At 44.6% G+C, this 25992-nt stretch overlaps 1 protein-coding gene across 1 annotated transcript in view; it reads left to right on the forward strand.

Moving 5' to 3' along the window:
* The window catches only part of HSD17B3 (hydroxysteroid 17-beta dehydrogenase 3), a 174679-nt gene that overhangs the window by 61441 nt on the left and 87246 nt on the right, over positions 1-25992 (forward strand). Inside the window, exon 2 of the mRNA XM_063914790.1 lies at positions 3450-3496. Within this exon, the coding sequence (XP_063770860.1) occupies positions 3450-3496 (47 nt within the window). The remainder of the gene's footprint in view (positions 1-3449; positions 3497-25992) is intronic.

Genomic DNA, 25992 nt, shown 5'->3' on the forward strand with positions numbered 1-25992 from the left:
GCAGACCCAACGGGAGCGCTGGTGCCTGGTGTGCGGCCGCATGATACAATGAGTCATTGTGACTCATTGTAATGCCGGCGGCTGTGGGCCCTTGAGCGCGGCGGGGCCCCAGTGCAATGCACTGGCTGCCCTGCCAGTAGTTCCGCCCCTGCCCAAATCTAACTATTTCTGCACATGTTATATCTGCCTCCCCTGCAGTGCACATGGTTTTGCCCAAAAATCCTGCTGCGATCAACTTGGAATTACCCCCTATATACCATTGCTAGTGTCCTAATTTGAACCACTTACCAAGATGAGGGGGGTTTCCAGGCAACCAGAAACCCCCCCCCCCTGCGTTTGCCTATGATATCTACAAATGTGTATCCAGCTTAAGAGACACTCTACCTCATTGAGCAGTAGTCCTGCCCAGCTGCAAATGTACATGTGACCTGTGCACAACCTAGCCTACTGGGCTGGTGCAGATTCATTCAAAGGTCAGCAAGAAAGTGATGGGAAAATGTCACCCCACTTGCCTTTCAGCTGAGAATCAGGATGCTTTCTGCCCAAGCCCACCTGCTGTTGGTAGGTGGCAATCTCCTGAAGAAAAAATATTGTAATGGACAGTTATACAGAAAAAGTCATTATAGAAATACATTTTAGGATGTCTATAGTGAGTCTCCATATTTTATGTATGTACTTTCCGCTGTCTCTTCTCTTCCTATCATAATGAACTACCAGCAGCAGAAATGCACTGTAGAAAATACACCACAGTCCTGTGCAGTATAAGGTAACGTAGTAACATAGTTGTTAAGGTTGAAAAAAGACCATTGTCCATCGAGTTCAACCTATAGTGCTATTCTTGTTTACAGATGATATCCTTGGATGCCATTTTTGGCTAAAAATGTATCTAAACCTTTTTTGAACATCTCGATAGATTCGGGCATTACCACTTTCTCCAGTAGTGTGCTCCATAATCTAACCGCCGTACGGTAAAACTTCCTTCGTTTGGGGTTGAACTCCCTCTTCACCAACTTTAAGGGTGACCTCATGTCCTGTGTACAGATCTTACTTGAAGATATTAATCATATCCCCTCTCAGACGCTGTTTCTCTAGTGTAAACATTCCCAACTTAACTAACCTTTCCTCATATTCCAAGGACTCTAAACCCTTAATTCATTTAGTAGCTCTTCTCTGCACCTTTTCTAGTTCTGTCTTTTTTATAATGAGGAGCCCAGAATTGTACACAGTATTCCAGATGGGGCTGTACCAATGATCTATACAATAGCAGGATTACGCTTCCATTTCTAGTCCTTATTCTCTGTTTTATGCATGCCAACACCCTATTGGCCTTTACGGCAGCATTCCGACATTGGGCACTACTGCTAAGTCTGTTATCTATGATCACCCCAAAATCCTTCTCCATCACTCACTTGCCAAGAATTACCCCATTCAATGTATAGGTTGCCTGTTCGTTTCTTATCCCGAAATGCATTACTTTGCATTTCTCTATATTAAACTTCATACTCCACTAGGCTGCCCAAATCCCCAGTTTAGTTAAATCGCTTTGAAGAACGACAACATCCTGGTAACATATGTATAATTTGAATGCACAATCTGGAAATATTGGGACCCAACCGGGGGTTCCCCCTGTACTTCTGTGAGCCAATCCAACTCTGCCTCTGAGTGTATCTTATAAAGGAGACTGTGACAGACACTGCTGGGTACGCTGATAAGCCACTGTGTCACCACCACTTACCGCCTGGTGTGTTCCACTACCACCACTGCATGCATCTGCAGGTGCATGCCCCATCCCGCCTCACAACACCTGCATTAACCCCCTCCTAGCTGGATCTGTCTGCATTAACCCTGTATTGTATCACATCCGGCTATTCTACCTGGTAAATAAATCAATCCGTAGTTAAGCTATTCATTGTGTGGCCTGACCTCCACTGACACCTATCAACATAGGTTCTGCCAATACCTGTCACCCTTTATTGCTTTGTTATTGGCATATGATAACGCTGCTGACCTACAATAGTCAGACCCACAATTCCTGATCTGTAGCTACAACTGTTATTCTACTACCTCATGTATCAAGGGTTCCTCACAGCTCTTAGGGTGGATACACACTAGAGCAGGGGTGTCAAACTCAAATTCATCGGGGGCCGCATCAGCAGTTTGGTCCCCATCAAAGGGCCGGTTGTATCTGTAGGTCTATCCAAAATTTACCGCTCCACCTGCCTTATATGTGCCCAGCCATCTGCCCCCTTTTAAAGTGCCCAGCCATGTGCCCCCTTTTATAGTGCCCAGCCATGTGCCCCCTTTTATAGTGCACAGGTCCCCATTTTACACATTGCGGCAGGCACAGGTCCCCATTTTACACATTGCGGCAGGCACAGGTCCCCATTTTACACATAGCGGCAGGTACAGGTCCCCATTTTACACATTGTGGCAGGCACAGGTCCCCATTTTACACATAGCGGCAGGTACAGGTCCCCATTTTACACATTGTGGCAGGCACAGGTCCCCATTTTACACATAGCGGCAGGTACAGGTCCCCATTTTACACATTGTGGCAGGCACAGGTCCCCATTTTACACATTGTGGCAGGCTCAGGTCCCCATTTTACACATAGCGGCAGGTACAGGTCCCCATTTTACACATTGTGGCAGGTGGTGGAAGGAGGGAGAGAGAGAGAAAGAGAGGAAGGGAGAGGGGCTGACTTACATTTGAAGCGGTTCTCGCCGCTCTTCAGCCGCCTCTCCCTCCTCGTCTGCGCGGCTCCCTTCTCCCTCCTCCGACGGGGTTTCGTTGAATGACGCGTTTGCGCCGTGACGTCACGACGCAATCGCGTCATTCCGCGAAACCCCGCCCCCCCCCGAGCTGGGCACTCGGGAGAAGGGGGTTTCATGGCGGCGGCACCGCGGGCCATCAGACGAGGTCTGGCGGGCCGGATTTGGCCCGCGGGCCTTGTCTTTGACACCCCTGCACTAGAGCAATATTGTTACAATTTGTTGTTTTGTATTGAGAAATAGTCTACATTGTCTAGTGTGTACGGACAATTGCACGCTCCCATGGACAAAAAAACTATCTTTTGATTGTCAGTGCTGCACAGTCAATCAAATGATATTGTTTGTGTGACTGTGCATTGTAATGAAGGATGGAACAGTGATCGCTCTGTCGTTCATTACATCTTCCTGGTGTGTATGGCCAATCTTGCATGGTCTGGGCCGAAGGGAATTCAGCCCAACTGTCAGGACGATTGGCCGTCATTCAGCTATGTAGCTAACCTTAGATAGTAAACTCATTATTTTGGGTAGAGCCATCTATATAGTCTATATATCATCAATAAATGTTGTTTGTGTTTGTGATCCTCTGTGTAATATGTCCACACTAAATAAACAATAATCTGCTGGTGCAGATGGTAAATGGCATGAACATTAAATAAATATACCTTTTTTCTCTTTCAGTTGTGACTGGGGCTGGAGATGGTATCGGTAAAGCGTATTCAATTGAGGTAAGAGAAACCATTAGCTCTGAATAATTTAGGCACATGTATTATTAATCATATTTTTTATGCAAAAAGGATCGCCTTTAAGGGGGGTACACATGGAGCGATAATCTAAGCAATCTGACTAGATTGCTTAGATTTTCAGCAAGATCGCTCCGTGTGTAGCCCTAACAACGATAGCGATGCGCAGCCCCGCGCATCGCTATCGCTGGTGCTAGATTGGCCTGCTAGATTGGCCTGGTGCTAGATTGGCCAATCTAGTGGGTCGCTCACTTCACCCGCTGGGTGAAATGAGCGGCCCCCCCGTCTCCCCCCGCACGCTCAGCACACATCGCGCTGTGCTGAGCGGCGGGAGAGATGTGTGCTGAGTGATTCGCTCAACACACATCTCTCCCGCATCGGCCCGTCTATATGGGCCTTTAATTTTGGTGATAATAAAGGACTTTTCTCCCAAATGTGACAAAGTGAATTTAGTTAAGAAAATGTTTTATTTTCCTGCAATATGTAGAAATGTTGAAAGTATGGCTGTGGCATAATACCGCAAAAAATGCCTCTTGTATAGCAAAGGTGATTTAAATGTAATAAACATAAGTATTATATTTAATTATTTCAAAGCTATTATATTGTAAAATAAATTCTACACATGGTACAGGATTATTTAACAACACCAACTGGGAACAATAATAAACTGTGTGAAAATGGAATTACTTGTGGGTCAAACTTGAACTTTATATAGTCATTTTGGGGGAAATATATTTAATTAATTTTATTAATGCACCTAGGTATGGCAAATAATATATTAAATATATATCAAGTGATCATGTTAAAATGGGTAGTGAAGTACGTAGTGGATCAGGGGTAGGCAACCTGTGGTACTATTGATGATGTGGAAGGGTGTGGTATGTTAGATAGACTAGACTTAGGTCGACAGTGTCTAGGTCAACCACTATTGGTCGACAGTAAATAGGTCAACATGGTTTCTAGGTCGATATGAAAAAAGGTCGACATGAGATTTTTTTTTTTAAAAATTGGGTGTCGTTTTCTTTGCAGAGTGACCGGGAACCCCAATTAATGCATCGCTTCACTCGCCATGCTTCGGGCATGGTTATCGTTCCCAATTGTAGTCCACGTGAACTGTAAAGTATGAAAAAGTAAAAAAAAATGAAAAAAGTGAAAAATTCATGTCGACCTTTTGTCACGTCGACCTAGTATATATCGACCTAGAGTCCCTGTCGACCTAGAAACCATGTCGACCTACTTGCTGTCAACCAATAGTTGTCGACCTAGACACTGTCGACCTAAGTCTAGTCTATCTAACATACCACACCCTTCCACAACTTCCATAGGGGGTACATTCCGAGTTGATCGCTTGCTAGCTATTTTTTGCAGCGCTGCGATCAGATAGTCGCCGCCTATGGGGGAGTGTATTTTCGATTTGCAAGTGTGCGAACGCTTGTGCAGCCGAGCAGTGCAAAAACAGTTTGTGCAGTTTCTGAGTAGGTCTGAACTTACTCAGCCGCTGCGATCACTTTAGCCTGTCCGGTCCCGGAATTGACGTCAGACACCCGCCCTGCAAACTCTTGGACAAGCCGGCGTTTTTACCAACCACTTCCTGAAAACGGTCAGTTGACACCCATAAACGCTTTCTTCCTGTCACTCTTCTTGCGATCGGCTGTGCAAATGGAATCTTCATTAAATCCATCGCCCAGCACTGATCCGCTTTGTACCCATACTGTGTCGCCTGTGCATGCGCAGTTTTGCCAAGCTTTGACCTGATCGCAGCGCTGCAAAAAATTGCTAACGTGTGATCAGGTCGGAATGACCCCCATAGTACACAGGTTGCCTACCCCTGATCCACTACGTACTTCACTACCCATTTTAAGTTTTTTAACACGATCACTTGATATATTTAATATATTATTTACCATACCTAGGTGCATTAATAAAATTAATTAAATATATATAGACATTGTCAACCTAGAGACCGGATCCCACTGTGTCACTACCACAGTTTTAGCATTCACTAACAGCAAACCTGTGGTAGGGCATGCTAGGATGTGTAGTTCCCCAGCAGCTGGAGTGGCACAGGTATCCTGACCCTGTAGTGGGTAGTGAAGTAACTGGTGAGGACAGTATTAAGTTTAGCTAAAATGAGAGTATATGAGTGTATAGGTAGGTATTTTTATATCCCATATTTTAACAGTACAGAAAATCAGTAGAGATAATGTATTCAATCTTATTTTGCCACCAAGATATGCGGCCTGTGCTGGGAAAGAAATCCTAACTTGTATGGGTTTAACAGATCGCAGATTCTGACTACAAAATGAAAATCAGGTTTTTCAGCGTGTTGAATTTTTACAGATCAATTGCTAATGCTCGTATTGTTACAATTAGAGATGAGCGCCTGAAATTTTTCGGGTTTTGTGTTTTGGTTTTGGGTTCGGTTCCGCGGCCGTGTTTTGGGTTCGAACGCGTTTTGGCAAAACCTCACCGAATTTTTTTTGTCGGATTCGGGTGTGTTTTGGATTCGGGTGTTTTTTTCAAAAAACACAAAAAAACAGCTTAAATCATAGAATTTGGGGGTCATTTTGATCCAAAGTATTATTAACCTCAAAAACCATAATTTACACTCATTTTCAGTCTATTCTGAATACCTCACACCTCACAATATTATTTTTAGTCCTAAAATTTGCACCGAGGTCGCTGTGTGAGTAAGATAAGCGACCCTAGTGGCCGACACAAACACCGGGCCCATCTAGGAGTGGCACTGCAAGTGTCACGCAGGATGTCCCTTCCAAAAAACCCTCCCCAAACAGCACATGACGCAAAGAAAAAAAGAGGCGCAATGAGGTAGCTGTGTGAGTAAGATTAGCGACCCTAGTGGCCGACACAAACACCGGGCCCATCTAGGAGTGGCACTGCAGTGTCACGCAGATGTCCCTTCCAAAAAACCCTCCCCAAACAGCACATGACGCAAAGAAAAAAAGAGGCGCAATGAGGTAGCTGTGTGAGTAAGATTAGCGACCCTAGTGGCCGACACAAACACCGGGCCATCTAGGAGTGGCACTGCAGTGTCACGCAGGATGTCCCTTCCAAAAAACCCTCCCCAAACAGCACATGACGCAAAGAAAAAAAGAGGCGCAATGAGGTAGCTGACTGTGTGAGTAAGATTAGCGACCCTAGTGGCCGACACAAACACCGGGCCCATCTAGGAGTGGCACTGCAGTGTCACGCAGGATGTCCCTTCCAAAAAACCCTCCCCAATCAGCACATGATGCAAAGAAAAAGAAAAGAAAAAAGAGGTGCAAGATGGAATTGTCCTTGGGCCCTCCACCCACCCTTATGTTGTATAAACAAAACAGGACATGCACACTTTAACCAACCCATCATTTCAGTGACAGGGTCTGCCACACGACTGTGACTGATATGACGGGTTGGTTTGGACCCCCCCCAAAAAAGAAGCAATTAATCTCTCCTTGCACAAACTGGCTCTACAGAGGCAAGATGTCCACCTCATCTTCACCCTCCGATATATCACCGTGTACATCCCCCTCCTCACAGATTATCAATTCGTCCCCACTGGAATCCACCATCTCAGCTCCCTGTGTACTTTGTGGAGGCAATTGCTGCTGGTCAATGTCTCCGCGGAGGAATTGATTATAATTCATTTTAATGAACATCATCTTCTCCACATTTTCTGGATGTAACCTCGTACGCCGATTGCTGACAAGGTGAGCGGCGGCACTAAACACTCTTTCGGAGTACACACTTGTGGGAGGGCAACTTAGGTAGAATAAAGCCAGTTTGTGCAAGGGCCTCCAAATTGCCTCTTTTTCCTGCCAGTATAAGTACGGACTGTGTGACGTGCCTACTTGGATGCGGTCACTCATATAATCCTCCACCATTCTATCAATGTTGAGAGAATCATATGCAGTGACAGTAGACGACATGTCCGTAATCGTTGTCAGGTCCTTCAGTCCGGACCAGATGTCAGCATCAGCAGTCGCTCCAGACTGCCCTGCATCACCGCCAGCGGGTGGGCTCGGAATTCTGAGCCTTTTCCTCGCACCCCCAGTTGCGGGAGAATGTGAAGGAGGAGATGTTGACAGGTCGCGTTCCGCTTGACTTGACAATTTTGTCACCAGCAGGTCTTTCAACCCCAGCAGACCTGTGTCTGCCGGAAAGAGAGATCCAAGGTAGGCTTTATATCTAGGATCGAGCACGGTGGCCAAAATGTAGTGCTCTGATTTCAACAGATTGACCACCCGTGAATCCTTGTTAAGCGAATTAAGGGCTGCATCCACAAGTCCCACATGCCTAGCGGAATCGCTCCCTTTTAGCTCCTTCTTCAATGCCTCCAGCTTCTTCTGCAAAAGCCTGATGAGGGGAATGACCTGACTCAGGCTGGCAGTGTCTGAACTGACTTCACGTGTGGCAAGTTCAAAGGGCATCAGAACCTTGCACAACGTTGAAATCATTCTCCACTGCACTTGAGACAGGTGCATTCCACCTACTATATCGTGCTCAATTGTATAGGCTTGAATGGCCTTTTGCTGCTCCTCCAACCTCTGAAGCATATAGAGGGTTGAATTCCACCTCGTTACCACTTCTTGCTTCAGATGATGGCAGGGCAGGTTCAGTAGTTTTTGGTGGTGCTCCAGTCTTCTGTACGTGGTGCCTGTACGCCGAAAGTGTCCCGCAATTTTCTGGCCACGACAGCATCTCTTGCACGCCCCTGTCGTTTTTTAAAAAATTCTGCACCACCAAATTCAAGGTATGTGCAAAACATGGGACGTGCTGGAATTTGCCCATATTTAATGCACACACAATATGCTGGCGTTGTCCGATGCCACAAATCCACAGGAGAGTCCAATTGGGGTAAGCCATTCCGCGATGATCTTCCTCAGTTGCCGTAAGAGGTTTTCAGCTGTTGTGCGTATTCTGGAAAGCGGTGATACAAAGCGTAGCCTGCCTAGGAAAGAGTTGGCGTTTGCGAGATGCTGCTACTGGTGCCGCCGCTGCTGTTCTTGCGGCGGGAGTCCATACATCTACCCAGTGGGCTGTCACAGTCATATAGTCCTGACCCTGCCCTGCTCCACTTGTCCACATGTCCGTGGTTAAGTGGACATGGGTACAACTGCATTTTTTAGGACACTGGTGAGTCTTTTTCTGACGTCCGTGTACATTCTCGGTATCGCCTGCCTAGAGAAGTGGAACCTAGATGGTATTTGGTAACGGGGGCACACTGCCTCAATAAATTGTCTAGTTCCCTGTGAACTAACGGCGGATACCGGACGCACGTCTAACACCAACATAGTTGTCAAGGACTCAGTTATCCGCTTTGCAGTAGGATGACTGCTGTGATATTTCATCTTCCTCGCAAAGGACTGTTGAACAGTCAATTGCTTACTGGAAGTAGTACAAGTGGGCTTACGACTTCCCCTCTGGGATGACCATCGACTCCCAGCGGCAACAACAGCAGCGCCAGCAGCAGTAGGCGTTACACGCAAGGATGCATCGGAGGAATCCCAGGCAGGAGAGGACTCGTCAGAATTGCCAGTGACATGGCCTGCAGGACTATTGGCATTCCTGGGGAAGGAGGGAAATTGACACTGAGGGAGTTGGTGGGGTGGTTTGCGTGAGCTTGGTTACAAGAGGAAGGGATTTACTGGTCAGTGGACTGCTTCCGCTGTCACCCAAAGTTTTTTGAACTTGTCACTGACTTATTATGAATGCGCTGCAGGTGACGTATAAGGGAGGATGTTCCGAGGTGGTTAACGTCCTTACCCCTACTTATTACAGCTTGACAAAGGGAACACACGGCTTGACACCTGTTGTCCGCATTTCTGGTGAAATACCTCCACACCGAAGAGCTGATTTTTTTGGTATTTTCACCTGGCATGTCAACGGCCATATTCCTCCCACGGACAACAGGTGTCTCCCCGGGTGCCTGACTTAAACAAACCACCTCACCATCAGAATCCTCCTGGTCAATTTCCTCCCAGCGCCAGCAACACCCATATCCTCCTCATCCTGGTGTACTTCAACACTGACATCTTCAATCTGACTATCAGGAACTGACTGCGGGTGCTCCTTCCAGCACTTGCAGGGGGCGTGCAAATGGTGGAAGGCGCATGCTCTTCACGTCCAGTGTTGGGAAGGTCAGGCATCGCAACCGACACAATTGGACTCTCCTTGTGGATTTGGGATTTCGAAGAATGCACAGTTCTTTGCTGTGCTGCTTTTGCCAGCCTGAGTCTTTTCATTTTTCTAGCGAGAGGCTGAGTGCTTCCATCCTCATGTGAAGCTGAACCACTAGCCATGAACATAGGCCAGGGCCTCAGCCGTTCCTTGCCACTCCGTGTGGTAAATGGCATATTGGCAAGTTTACGCTTCTCCTCCGACAATTTTATTTTAGGTTTTGGAGTCCTTTTTTTACTGATATTTGGTGTTTTGGTTTTGACATGCTCTGTACTATGCCATTGGGCATCGGCCTTGGCAGACGACGTTGCTGGCATTTCATCGTCTCGGCCATGACTAGTGGCAGCAGCTTCAGCACGAGGTGGAAGTGGATCTTGATCTTTCCCTAATTTTGGAACTCAACATTTTTGTTCTCCATTTTTTAATAGGCAGAACTAAAAGGCACCTCAGGTAAACAATGGAGATGGATGGATTGGATACTAGTATACAATTATGGACGGGCTGCCGAGTGCCAACACAGAGGGTAGCCACAGCCGTGAACTACCGCACTGTACTGTGTCTGCTGCTAATATATAGACTGGTTGATAAAGAGATAGTATACTCGTAACTAGTATGTATGTATAAAGAAAGAAAAAAAAACCACGGTTAGGTGGTATATACAATTATGGACGGGCTGCCGAGTGCCGACACAGAGGTAGCCACAGCCGTGAACTACCGCACTGTACTGTGTCTGCTGCTAATATATAGACTGGTTGATAAAGAGATAGTATACTCGTAACTAGTATGTATGTATAAAGAAAGAAAAAAAAACACGGTTAGGTGGTATATACAATTATGGACGGGCTGCGAGTGCCGACACAGAGGTAGCCACAGCCGTGAACTACCGCACTGTACTGTGTCTGCTGCTAATATATAGACTGGTTGATAAAGAGATAGTATACTCGTAACTAGTATGTATGTATAAAGAAAGAAAAAAAAACCACGGTTAGGTGGTATATACAATTATGGACGGGCTGCCGAGTGCCGACACAGAGGTAGCCACAGCCGTGAACTACCGCACTGTACTGTGTCTGCTGCTAATATATAGACTGGTTGATAAAGAGATAGTATACTCGTAACTAGTATGTATGTATAAAGAAAGAAAAAAAACCACGGTTAGGTGGTATATACAATTATGGACGGGCTGCCGAGTGCCGACACAGAGGTAGCCACAGCCGTGAACTACCGCACTGTACTGTGTCTGCTGCTAATATATAGACTGGTTGATAAAGAGATAGTATACTCGTAACTAGTATGTATGTATAAAGAAAGAAAAAAAAAACCACGGTTAGGTGGTATATACAATTATGGACGGGCTGCCGAGTGCCGACACAGAGGTAGCCACAGCCGTGAACTACCGCACTGTACTGTGTCTGCTGCTAATATATAGACTGGTTGATAAAGAGATAGTATACTCGTAACTAGTATGTATGTATAAAGAAAGAAAAAAAAACCACGGTTAGGTGGTATATACAATTATGGACGGGCTGCCGAGTGCCGACACAGAGGTAGCCACAGCCGTGAACTACCGCACTGTACTGTGTCTGCTGCTAATATATAGACTGGTTGATAAAGAGATAGTATACTCGTAACTAGTATGTATGTATAAAGAAAGAAAAAAAAAACCACGGTTAGGTGGTATATACAATTATGGACGGGCTGCGAGTGCCGACACAGAGGTAGCCACAGCCGTGAACTACCGCACTGTACTGTGTCTGCTGCTAATATATAGACTGGTTGATAAAGAGATAGTATACTCGTAACTAGTATGTATGTATAAAGAAAGAAAAAAAAACCACGGTTAGGTGGTATATACAATTAAGGACGGGCTGCCGAGTGCCGACACAGAGGTAGCCACAGCCGTGAACTACCGCACTGTACTGTGTCTGCTGCTAATATATAGACTGGTTGATAAAGAGATAGTATCTCGTAACTAGTATGTATGTATAAAGAAAGAAAAAAAAACCACGGTTAGGTGGTATATACAATTATGGACGGGCTGCCGAGTGCCGACACAGAGGTAGCCACAGCCGTGAACTACCGCACTGTACTGTGTCTGCTGCTAATATATAGACTGGTTGATAAAGAGATAGTATACTCGTAACTAGTATGTATGTATAAAGAAAGAAAAAAAAACCACGGTTAGGTGGTATATACAATTATGGACGGGCTGCCGAGTGCCGACACAGAGGTAGCCACAGCCGTGAACTACCGCACTGTACTGTGTCTGCTGCTAATATATAGACTGGGTTGATAAAGAGATAGTATACTCGTAACTAGTATGTATGTATAAAGAAAGAAAAAAAAACCACGGTTAGGTGGTATATACAATTATGGACGGGCTGCCGAGTGCCGACACAGAGGTAGCCACAGCCGTGAACTACCGCACTGTACTGTGTCTGCTGCTAATATATAGACTGGTTGATAAAGAGATAGTATACTCGTAACTAGTATGTATGTATAAAGAAAGAAAAAAAAACCACGGTTAGGTGGTATATACAATTATGGACGGGCTGCCGAGTGCCGACACAGAGGTAGCCACAGCCGTGAACTACCGCACTGTACTGTGTCTGCTGCTAATATATAGACTGGTTGATAAAGAGATAGTATACTCGTAACTAGTATGTATGTATAAAGAAAGAAAAAAAAACCACGGTTAGGTGGTATATACAATTATGGACGGGCTGCCGAGTGCCGACACAGAGGTAGCCACAGCCGTGAACTACCGCACTGTACTGTGTCTGCTGCTAATATATAGACTGGTTGATAAAGAGATAGTATACTCGTAACTAGTATGTATGTATAAAGAAAGAAAAAAAAACCACGGTTAGGTGGTATATACAATTATGGACGGGCTGCCGAGTGCCGACACAGAGGTAGCCACAGCCGTGAACTACCGCACTGTACTGTGTCTGCTGCTAATATATAGACTGGTTGATAAAGAGATAGTATACTCGTAACTAGTATGTATGTATAAAGAAAGAAAAAAAAACCACGGTTAGGTGGTATATACAATTATGGACGGGCTGCCGAGTGCCGACACAGAGGTAGCCACAGCCGTGAACTACCGCACTGTACTGTGTCTGCTGCTAATATATAGACTGGTTGATAAAGAGATAGTATACTCGTAACTAGTATGTATGTATAAAGAAAGAAAAAAAAACCACGGTTAGGTGGTATATACAATTATGGACGGGCTGCCGAGTGCCGACACAGAGGTAGCCACAGCCGTGAACTACCGCACTGTACTGTGTCTGCTGCTAATATATAGACTGGTTGATAAAGAGATAGTATACTCGTAACTAGTATGTATGTATAAAGAAAGAAAAAAAAACCACGGTTAGGTGGTATATACCAATTATGGACGGGCTGCCGAGTGCCGACACAGAGGTAGCCACAGCCGTGAACTACCGCACTGTACTGTGTCTGCTGCTAATATATAGACTGGTTGATAAAGAGATAGTATACTCGTAACTAGTATGTATGTATAAAGAAAGAAAAAAAACCACGGTTAGGTGGTATATACAATTATGGACGGGCTGCCGAGTGCCGACACAGAGGTAGCCACAGCCGTGAACTACCGCACTGTACTGTGTCTGCTGCTAATATATAGACTGGTTGATAAAGAGATAGTATACTCGTAACTAGTATGTATGTAAAAGAAAGAAAAAAAAACCACGGTTAGGTGGTATATACAATTATGGACGGGCTGCCGAGTGCCGACACAGAGGTAGCCACAGCCGTGAACTACCGCACTGTACTGTGTCTGCTGCTAATATATAGACTGGTGATAAAGAGATAGTATACTCGTAACTAGTATGTATGTATAAAGAAAGAAAAAAAAACCACGGTTAGGTGGTATATACAATTATGGACGGGCTGCCGAGTGCCGACACAGAGGTAGCCACAGCCGTGAACTACCGCACTGTACTGTGTCTGCTGCTAATATATAGACTGGTTGATAAAGAGATAGTATACTCGTAACTAGTATGTATGTATAAAGAAAGAAAAAAAAAAACCACGGTTAGGTGGTATATACAATTATGGACGGGCTGCCGAGTGCCGACACAGAGGTAGCCACAGCCGTGAACTACCGCACTGTACTGTGTCTGCTGCTAATATATAGACTGGTTGATAAAGAGATAGTATACTCGTAACTAGTATGTATGTATAAAGAAAGAAAAAAAAACCACGGTTAGGTGGTATATACAATTATGGACGGGCTGCCGAGTGCCGACACAGAGGTAGCCACAGCCGTGAACTACCGCACTGTACTGTGTCTGCTGCTAATATATAGACTGGTTGATAAAGAGATAGTATACTCGTAACTAGTATGTATGTATAAAGAAAGAAAAAAAAACCACGGTTAGGTGGTATATACAATTATGGACGGGCTGCCGAGTGCCGACACAGAGGTAGCCACAGCCGTGAACTACCGCACTGTACTGTGTCTGCTGCTAATATATAGACTGGTTGATAAAGAGATAGTATACTCGTAACTAGTATGTATGTATAAAGAAAGAAAAAAAAAACCACGGTTAGGTGGTATATACAATTATGGACGGGCTGCCGAGTGCCGACACAGAGGTAGCCACAGCCGTGAACTACCGCACTGTACTGTGTCTGCTGCTAATATATAGACTGGTTGATAAAGAGATAGTATACTCGTAACTAGTATGTATGTATAAAGAAAGAAAAAAAAACCACGGTTAGGTGGTATATACAATTATGGACGGGCTGCCGAGTGCCGACACAGAGGTAGCCACAGCCGTGAACTACCGCACTGTACTGTGTCTGCTGCTAATATATAGACTGGTTGATAAAGAGATAGTATACTCGTAACTAGTATGTATGTATAAAGAAAGAAAAAAAAACCACGGTTAGGTGGTATATACAATTATGGACGGGCTGCCGAGTGCCGACACAGAGGTAGCCACAGCCGTGAACTACCGCACTGTACTGTGTCTGCTGCTAATATATAGACTGGTTGATAAAGAGATAGTATACTCGTAACTAGTATGTATGTATAAAGAAAGAAAAAAAAACCACGGTTAGGTGGTATATACAATTATGGACGGGCTGCCGAGTGCCGACACAGAGGTAGCCACAGCCGTGAACTACCGCACTGTACTGTGTCTGCTGCTAATATATAGACTGGTTGATAAAGAGATAGTATACTCGTAACTAGTATGTATGTATAAAGAAAGAAAAAAAAAACCACGGTTAGGTGGTATATACAATTATGGACGGGCTGCCGAGTGCCGACACAGAGGTAGCCACAGCCGTGAACTACCGCACTGTACTGTGTCTGCTGCTAATATATAGACTGGTTGATAAAGAGATAGTATACTCGTAACTAGTATGTATGTATAAAGAAAGAAAAAAAAACCACGGTTAGGTGGTATATACAATTATGGACGGGCTGCCGAGTGCCGACACAGAGGTAGCCACAGCCGTGAACTACCGCACTGTACTGTGTCTGCTGCTAATATATAGACTGGTTGATAAAGAGATAGTATACTCGTAACTAGTATGTATGTATAAAGAAAGAAAAAAAAACCACGGTTAGGTGGTATATACAATTATGGACGGGCTGCCGAGTGCCGACACAGAGGTAGCCACAGCCGTGAACTACCGCACTGTACTGTGTCTGCTGCTAATATATAGACTGGTTGATAAAGAGATAGTATACTCGTAACTAGTATGTATGTATAAAGAAAGAAAAAAAAACCACGGTTAGGTGGTATATACAATTATGGACGGGCTGCCGAGTGCCGACACAGAGGTAGCCACAGCCGTGAACTACTGCACTGTACTGTTTCTGCTGCTAATATATAGACTGGTTGATAAAGAGATAGTATACTCGTAACTAGTATGTATGTATAAAGAAAGAAAAAAAAACCACGGTTAGGTGATATATACAATTATGGACGGGCTGCCGAGTGCCGACACAGAGGTAGCCACAGCCGTGAACTACCGCACTGTACTGTGTCTGCTGCTAATATATAGACTGGTTGATAAAGAGATAGTATACTCGTAACTAGTATGTATGTATAAAGAAAGAAAAAAAAACCACGGTTAGGTGGTATATACAATTATGGACGGGCTGCCGAGTGCCGACACAGAGGTAGCCACAGCCGTGAACTACCGCACTGTACTGTGTCTGCTGCTAATATATAGACTGGTTGATAAAGAGATAGTATACTCGTAACTAGTATGTATGTATAAAGAAAGAAGAAAAAACCACGGTTAGGTGGTATATACAATTATGGACGGGCTGCCGAGTGCCGACACAGAGGTAGCCACAGCCGTGAACTACCGCACTGTACTGTGTCTGCTGCTAATATATAGACTGGTTGATAAAGAGATAGTATACTCGTAACTAGTATGTATGTATAAAGAAAGAAAAAAAAACCACGGTTAGGTGGTATATACAATTATGGACGGGCTGCCGAGTGCCGACACAGAGGTAGCCACAGCCGTGAACTACCGCACTGTACTGTGTCTGCTGCTAATATATAGACTGGTTGATAAAGAGATAGTATACTCGTAACTAGTATGTATGTATAAAGAAAGAAAAAAAAACCACGGTTAGGTGGTATATACAATTATGGACGGGCTGCCGAGTGCCGACACAGAGGTAGCCACAGCCGTTGAACTACCGCACTGTACTGTGTCTGCTGCTAATATATAGACTGGTTGATAAAGAGATAGTATACTCGTAACTAGTATGTATGTATAAAGAAAGAAAAAAAAACCACGGTTAGGTGGTATATACAATTATGGACGGGCTGCCGAGTGCCGACACAGAGGTAGCCACAGCCGTGAACTACCGCACTGTACTGTGTCTGCTGCTAATATATAGACTGGTTGATAAAGAGATAGTATACTCGTAACTAGTATGTATGTATAAAGAAAGAAAAAAAAACACGGTTAGGTGGTATATACAATTATGGACGGGCTGCCGAGTGCCGACACAGAGGTAGCCACAGCCGTGAACTACCGCACTGTACTGTGTCTGCTGCTAATATATAGACTGGTTGATAAAGAGATAGTATACTCGTAACTAGTATGTATGTATAAAGAAAGAAAAAAAAACCACGGTTAGGTGGTATATACAATTATGGACGGGCTGCCGAGTGCCGACACAGAGGTAGCCACAGCCGTGAACTACCGCACTGTACTGTGTCTGCTGCTAATATATAGACTGGTTGATAAAGAGATAGTATACTCGTAACTAGTATGTATGTATAAAGAAAGAAAAAAAAACCACGGTTAGGTGGTATATACAATTATGGACGGGCTGCCGAGTGCCGACACAGAGGTAGCCACAGCCGTGAACTACCGCACTGTACTGTGTCTGCTGCTAATATATAGACTGGTTGATAAAGAGATAGTATACTCGTAACTAGTATGTATGTATAAAGAAAGAAAAAAAAACCACGGTTAGGTGGTATATACAATTATGGACGGGCTGCCGAGTGCCGACACAGAGGTAGCCACAGCCGTGAACTACCGCACTGTACTGTGTCTGCTGCTAATATATAGACTGGTTGATAAAGAGATAGTATACTCGTAACTAGTATGTATGTATAAAGAAAGAAAAAAAAACCACGGTTAGGTGGTATATACAATTATGGACGGGCTGCCGAGTGCCGACACAGAGGTAGCCACAGCCGTGAACTACCGCACTGTACTGTGTCTGCTGCTAATATATAGACTGGTTGATAAAGAGATAGTATACTCGTAACTAGTATGTATGTATAAAGAAAGAAAAAAAAACCACGGTTAGGTGGTATATACAATTATGGACGGGCTGCCGAGTGCCGACACAGAGGTAGCCACAGCCGTGAACTACCGCACTGTACTGTGTCTGCTGCTAATATATAGACTGGTTGATAAAGAGATAGTATACTCGTAACTAGTATGTATGTATAAAGAAAGAAAAAAAAACCACGGTTAGGTGGTATATACAATTATGGACGGGCTGCCGAGTGCCGACACAGAGGTAGCCACAGCCGTGAACTACCGCACTGTACTGTGTCTGCTGCTAATATATAGACTGGTTGATAAAGAGATAGTATACTCGTAACTAGTATGTATGTATAAAGAAAGAAAAAAAAAACCACGGTTAGGTGGTATATACAATTATGGACGGGCTGCCGAGTGCCGACACAGAGGTAGCCACAGCCGTGAACTACCGCACTGTACTGTGTCTGCTGCTAATATATAGACTGGTTGATAAAGAGATAGTATACTCGTAACTAGTATGTATGTATAAAGAAAGAAAAAAAAAACACGGTTAGGTGGTATATACAATTATGGACGGGCTGCCGAGTGCCGACACAGAGGTAGCCACAGCCGTGAACTACCGCACTGTACTGTGTCTGCTGCTAATATATAGACTGGTTGATAAAGAGATAGTATACTCGTAACTAGTATGTATGTATAAAGAAAGAAAAAAAAACCACGGTTAGGTGGTATATACAATTATGGACGGGCTGCCGAGTGCCGACACAGAGGTAGCCACAGCCGTGAACTACCGCACTGTACTGTGTCTGCTGCTAATATATAGACTGGTTGATAAAGAGATAGTATACTCGTAACTAGTATGTATGTATAAAGAAAGAAAAAAAAAACCACGGTTAGGTGGTATATACAATTATGGACGGGCTGCCGAGTGCCGACACAGAGGTAGCCACAGCCGTGAACTACCGCACTGTACTGTGTCTGCTGCTAATATATAGACTGGTTGATAAAGAGATAGTATACTCGTAACTAGTATGTATGTATAAAGAAAGAAAAAAAACCACGGTTAGGTGGTATATACAAATATGGACGGGCTGCCGAGTGCCGACACAGAGGTAGCCACAGCCGTGAACTACCGCACTGTACTGTGTCTGCTGCTAATATATAGACTGGTTGATAAAGAGATAGTATACTCGTAACTAGTATGTATGTATAAAGAAAGAAAAAAAACCACGGTTAGGTGGTATATACAATTATGGACGGGCTGCCGAGTGCCGACACAGAGGTAGCCACAGCCGTGAACTACCGCACTGTACTGTGTCTGCTGCTAATATATAGACTGGTTGATAAAGAGATAGTATACTCGTAACTAGTATGTATGTATAAAGAAAGAAAAAAAAACCACGGTTAGGTGGTATATACAATTATGGACGGGCTGCCGAGTGCCGACACAGAGGTAGCCACAGCCGTGAACTACCGCACTGTACTGTGTCTGCTGCTAATATATAGACTGGTTGATAAAGAGATAGTATACTCGTAACTAGTATGTATGTATAAAGAAAGAAAAAAAAACCACGGTTAGGTGGTATATACAATTATGGACGGGCTGCCGAGTGCCGACACAGAGGTAGCCACAGCCGTGAACTACCGCACTGTACTGTGTCTGCTGCTAATATATAGACTGGTTGATAAAGAGATAGTATACTCGTAACTAGTATGTATGTATAAAGAAAGAAAAAAAAACCACGGTTAGGTGGTATATACAATTATGGACGGGCTGCCGAGTGCCGACACAGAGGTAGCCACAGCCGTGAACTACCGCACTGTACTGTGTCTGCTGCTAATATATAGACTGGTTGATAAAGAGATAGTATACTCGTAACTAGTATGTATGTATAAAGAAAGAAAAAAAAACCACGGTTAGGTGGTATATACAATTATGGACGGGCTGCCGAGTGCCGACACAGAGGTAGCCACAGCCGTGAACTACCGCACTGTACTGTGTCTGCTGCTAATATATAGACTGGTTGATAAAGAGATAGTATACTCGTAACTAGTATGTATGTATAAAGAAAGAAAAAAAAACCACGGTTAGGTGGTATATACAATTATGGACGGGCTGCCGAGTGCCGACACAGAGGTAGCCACAGCCGTGAACTACCGCACTGTACTGTGTCTGCTGCTAATATATAGACTGGTTGATAAAGAGATAGTATACTCGTAACTAGTATGTATGTATAAAGAAAGAAAAAAAAACCACGGTTAGGTGGTATATACAATTATGGACGGGCTGCCGAGTGCCGACACAGAGGTAGCCACAGCCGTGAACTACCGCACTGTACTGTGTCTGCTGCTAATATATAGACTGGTTGATAAAGAGATAGTATACTCGTAACTAGTATGTATGTATAAAGAAAGAAAAAAAAACCACGGTTAGGTGGTATATACAATTATGGACGGGCTGCCGAGTGCCGACACAGAGGTAGCCACAGCCGTGAACTACCGCACTGTACTGTGTCTGCTGTTAATATATAGACTGGTTGATAAAGAGATAGTATACTCGTAACTAGTATGTATGTATAAAGAAAGAAAAAAAAACCACGGTTAGGTGGTATATACAATTATGGACGGGCTGCCGAGTGCCGACACAGAGGTAGCCACAGCCGTGAACTACCGCACTGTACTGTGTCTGCTGCTAATATATAGACTGGTTGATAAAGAGATAGTATACTTGTAACTAGTATGTATGTATAAAGAAAGAAAAAAAAACCACGGTTAGGTGGTATATACAATTATGGACGGGCTGCCGAGTGCCGACACAGAGGTAGCCACAGCCGTGAACTACCGCACTGTACTGTGTCTGCTGCTAATATATAGACTGGTTGATAAAGAGATAGTATACTCGTAACTAGTATGTATGTATAAAGAAAGAAAAAAAAACCACGGTTAGGTGGTATATACAATTATGGACGGGCTGCCGAGTGCCGACACAGAGGTAGCCACAGCCGTGAACTACCGCACTGTACTGTGTCTGCTGCTAATATATAGACTGGTTGATAAAGAGATAGTATACTCGTAACTAGTATGTATGTATAAAGAAAGAAAAAAAAACCACGGTTAGGTGGTATATACAATTATGGACGGGCTGCCGAGTGCCGACACAGAGGTAGCCACAGCCGTGAACTACCGCACTGTACTGTGTCTGCTGCTAATATATAGACTGGTTGATAAAGAGATAGTATACTCGTAACTAGTATGTATGTATAAAGAAAGAAAAAAAAAACCACGGTTAGGTGGTATATACAATTATGGACGGGCTGCCGAGTGCCGACACAGAGGTAGCCACAGCCGTGAACTACCGCACTGTACTGTGTCTGCTGCTAATATAGACTGGTTGATAAAGAGATAGTATACTCGTAACTAGTATGTATGTATAAAGAAAGAAAAAAAAACCACGGTTAGGTGGTATATACAATTATGGACGGGCTGCCGAGTGCCGACACAGAGGTAGCCACAGCCGTGAACTACCGCACTGTACTGTGTCTGCTGCTAATATAGACTGGTTGATAAAGAGATAGTATACTACTAATATTATATATACTGGTGGTCAGGTCACTGGTCACTAGTCACACTGGCAGTGGCACTCCTGCAGCAAAAGTGTGCACTGTTTTAATATAATATTATGTACTCCTGGCTCCTGCTATAACCTATAACTGGCACTGCAGTAGTGCTCCCCAGTCTCCCCCACAATTATAAGCTGTGTGAGCTGAGCAGTCAGACAGATATATAATATATATAGATGATGCAGCACACTGGCCTGAGCCTGAGCAGTGCACACAGATATGGTATGTGACTGACTGAGTCACTGTGTGTATCGCTTTTTTCAGGCAGAGAACGGATATATTAAATAAACTGCACTGTGTGTCTGGTGGTCACTCACTATATAATATATTATGTACTCCTGGCTCCAGCTATAACCTATAACTGGCACTGCAGTAGTGCTCCCCAGTCTCCCCCACAATTATAAGCTGTGTGAGCTGAGCAGTCAGACAGATAATCAGATATATATAATATTATATATAGATAATAGATGATGCAGCACACTGGCCTGAGCCTGAGCAGTGCACACAGATATGGTATGTGACTGAGTCACTGTGTGCTGTGTATCGCTTTTTTCAGGCAGAGAACGGATTATAAATAAAACTGGTGGTCACTATCAGCAAAACTCTGCACTGTACTGAGTACTCCTAATGCTCCCCAAAATTAGTAAATCAAGTGTCTCTCTAATCTATTCTAAACGGAGAGGACGCCAGCCACGTCCTCTCCCTATCAATCTCAATGCACGTGTGAAAATGGCGGCGACGCGCGGCTCCTTATATAGAATCCGAGTCTCGCGATAGAATCCGAGCCTCGCGAGAATCCGACAGCGTCATGATGACGTTCGGGCGCGCTCGGGTTAACCGAGCAAGGCGGGAAGATCCGAGTCGCTCGGACCCGTGAAAAAAAACATGAAGTTCGTGCGGGTTCGGATTCAGAGAAACCGAACCCGCTCATCTCTAGTTACAATACACAGTTTTGCATACCGTCACTAGTGAAATGATGAGCCTTTCAAGATTGTCAGATTTGTATTTGCTCAACATGATCTGCAAATCAATGAGAAATATTTGTAATGTATAGCATGTGAGCAGATTGGTAGATTGGTAAATCTTTAAATTGGGGGGGGGGGGGGAGGGGGGGATCAGAATCCGTGATTTTTTTTTATGATTGCTAATGTATGGACGCCTTAACTTGCCATCAAACGTTGGTGAAAACTATAGCAAAAACATTAGAAAATGAGATGCTTTTCTGTGTTTAATACATTAGAAATATATACTTTTTATATACTTTTCAAGAAGAGAAATTGTTATGTTTGGCTATATTTTACAGCCTGAAATTTTTAGTCACTGATATCAAGTGCGTTAACAATTTCATACATATCATTGATAATAAATTTGCATGAAAATCATGTGTAAACTATAATTTTCTAATATTTTTCAAAAAAATTGTCTTGATTCATTGGTCTCTTTAGATATTTATTTATTTTAAACAAGTCTAAATTCTATTTCTCTATCGTCCTAGTGGATGCTGGGGTTCCTGAAAGGACCATGGGGAATAGCGGCTCCGCAGGAGACAGGGCACAAAAAGTAAAGCTTTAGGATCAGGTGGTGTGCACTGGCTCCTCCCCCCATGACCCTCCTCCAAGCCTCAGTTAGATTTTTGTGCCCGGCCGAGAAGGGTGCAATCTAGGTGGCTCTCCTAAAGAGCTGCTTAGAAAAGTTTAGCTTAGGTTTTTTTATTTTACAGTGAGTCCTGCTGGCAACAGGATCACTGCAACGAGGGACTTAGGGGAGAAGAAGTGAACTCACCTGTGTGCAGGATGGATTGGCTTCTTGGCTACTGGACATTAGCTCCAGAGGGACGATCACAGGTACAGCCTGGATGGTCACCGGAGCCTCGCCGCCGGCCCCCTTGCAGACGCTGAAACGAGAAGAGGTCCAGAATCGGCGGCAGAAGACTCCTCAGTCTTCTTAAGGTAGCGCACAGCACTGCAGCTGTGCGCCATTTTCCTCTCAGCACACTTCACACGGCAGTCACTGAGGGTGCAGGGCGCTGGGAGGGGGGCGCCCTGGGAGGCAAATGAAAACCTATTTTGGCTAAAAATACCTCACATATAGCCTCCGGGGGCTATATGGAGATATTTAACCCCTGCCAGAATCCGTTGAAGAGCGGGAGACGAGCCCGCCGAAAAAGGGGCGGGGCCTATCTCCTCAGCACACAGCGCCATTTTCCCTCACAGAAAGGCTGGAGGGAAGGCTCCCAGGCTCTCCCCTGCACTGCACTACAGAAACAGGGTTAAAACAGAGAGGGGGGGCACTAATTTGGCGTTAGAAATATATAAAAAGATGCTATAAGGGAAAACACTTATATAAGGTTGTCCCTATATAATTATAGCGTTTTTTGGTGTGTGCTGGCAAACTCTCCCTCTGTCTCTCCAAAGGGCTAGTGGGTCCTGTCCTCTATCAGAGCATTCCCTGTGTGTGTGCTGTGTGTCGGTACGTGTGTGTCGACATGTATGAGGACGATGTTGGTGAGGAGGCGGAGCAATTGCCTGTAATGGTGATGTCACTCTCTAGGGAGTCGACACCGGAATGGATGGCTTATTTAGGGAATTACGTGATAATGTCAACACGCTGCAAGGTCGGTTGACGACATGAGACGGCCGACAAACAATTAGTACCGGTCCAGACGTCTCAAAAACACCGTCAGGGGTTTTAAAACGCCCGTTTACCTTAGTCGGTCGACACAGACACAGACACGGACACTGAATCCAGTGTCGACGGTGAATAAACAAACGTATTCCTTATTAGGGCCACACGTTAAGGGCAATGAAGGAGGTGTTACATATTTCTGATACTACAAGTACCGCAAAAGAGGGTATTATGTGGGATGTGAAAAAACTACCTGTAGTTTTTCCTGAATCAGATAAATTAAATGAAGTGTGTGATGATGCGTGGGTTCCCCCCGATAGAAAATTATTGGCGGTATACCCTTTCCCGCCAGAAGTTAGGGCGCGTTGGGAAACACCCCTTAGGGTGGATAAGGCGCTCACACGCTTATCAAAACAAGTGGCGGTACCGTCTATAGATAGGGCCGTCCTCAAGGAGCCAGCTGACAGGAGGCTGGAAAATATCATATAAAAGTATATACACACATACTGGTGTTATACTGCGACCAGCGATCGCCTCAGCCTGGATGTGCAGAGCTGGGGTGGCTTGGTCGGATTCCCTGACTAAAAATATTGATACCCTTGACAGGGACAGTATTTTATTGACTATAGAGCATTTAAAGGATGCATTTCTATATATGCGAGATGCACAGAGGGATATTTGCACTCTGGCATCAAGAGTAAGTGCGATGTCCATATCTGCCAGAAGATGTTTATGGACACGACAGTGGTCAGGTGATGCAGATTCCAAACGGCACAAAGGTGTATTGCCGTATAAAGGAAGAGGAGTTATTTGGGGTCGGTCCATCGGACCTGGTGGCCACGGCAACTGCTGGAAAATCCACCGTTTTTACCCTAAGTCACATCTCTGCAGAAAAAGACACCGTCTTTTCAGCCTCAGTCCTTTCGTCCCTATAAGAGTCATATTTGCCCAGGGATAGAGGAAAGGGAAGAAGACTGCAGCAGGCAGCCCATTCCCAGGAACAGAAGCCTTCCACCGCTTCTGCCAAGCTCTCAGCATGACGCTGGGACCGTACAGGACCCCTGGATCCTACAAGTAGTATCCCAGGGGTACAGATTGGAATGTCGAAACGTTTCCCCCTCGCAGGCTCCTGAAGTCTGCTTTACCAAGGTATCCCTCCGACAAGGAGGCAGTATGGGAAAAAATTCACAAGCTGTATTCCCAGCAGGTGATAATCAAATTACCCCTCCTACAACAAGGAAAGGGGTATTATTCCACACTATATTGTGGTACTGAAGCCAGAAGGCTAGGTGAGACCTATTCTAAATCTAAAAAAATTTGAACACTTACAAAGGTTCAAATCAAGATGGAGTCACTCAGAGCAGTGATAACGAACCAGGAAGAAGGGGACTATATAGTGTCCCGGGACATCAGGGATGCTTACCTCCATGTCCCAAATTTGCCCTTCTCACTAAGGGTACCTCAGGTTCGTGGTATAGAACTGTCACTGTCAGTTTCAGACGCTGCCGTTTGGATTGTCCACGGCACCCCGGGTCTTTACCAAGGTAATGGCCGAAATGATGATTCTTCTTCGAAGAAAAGGCGTCTTAATTACCCCTTACTTGGACGATCTCCTGATAAGGGCAAAGTCCAGGGAACAGTTGGAGGTCGGAGTAGCACTATCTCGGATACTGCTACAACTGCACGGATGGATTCTAAATATTCCAAAATCGCAGCTGATCCTGACGACACGTCTGCTGTGCCTAGGGATGATTCTGGACACAGTCCAGAAAAAGGTGTTTCTCCCGGAAGAGAAAGCCAGGGAGTTATCCGAGCTAGTCAAGAACCTCCTAAAACCAGGAAAAGTGTCAGTGCATCATTGCACAAGGGTCCTGGTAAAAATGGTGGCTTCCTACGAAGCAATTCCATTCGGCAGATTTCACGCAAGAACTTTTCAGTGGGATCTGCTGGACAAATGGTCCGGATCGCATCTTCAGATGCATCAGCGGATAACCCTATATCCAAGGACAAGGGTGTCTCTCCTGTGGTGGTTACAGAGTGCTCATCTTCTAGAGGGCCGCAGATTCGGCATTCATGATTGGATGCTGGTGACCACGGAGGCCAGCCCGAGAGGCTGGGGAGCAGTCACACAAGGAAAAAAAATTTCCAGGGAGTGTGATCAAGTCTGGAGACTTTTCTCCACATAAATATACTGGAGCTAAGGGTAAATTTATAATGCTCTAAGCTTAGCAAGACCTCTGCTTCAAGGTCATCCGGTATTGATCC

Source organism: Pseudophryne corroboree, chromosome 1, assembly GCF_028390025.1.
Source record: "Pseudophryne corroboree isolate aPseCor3 chromosome 1, aPseCor3.hap2, whole genome shotgun sequence".
Classification (NCBI taxonomy): Eukaryota; Metazoa; Chordata; class Amphibia; order Anura; family Myobatrachidae; genus Pseudophryne; species Pseudophryne corroboree.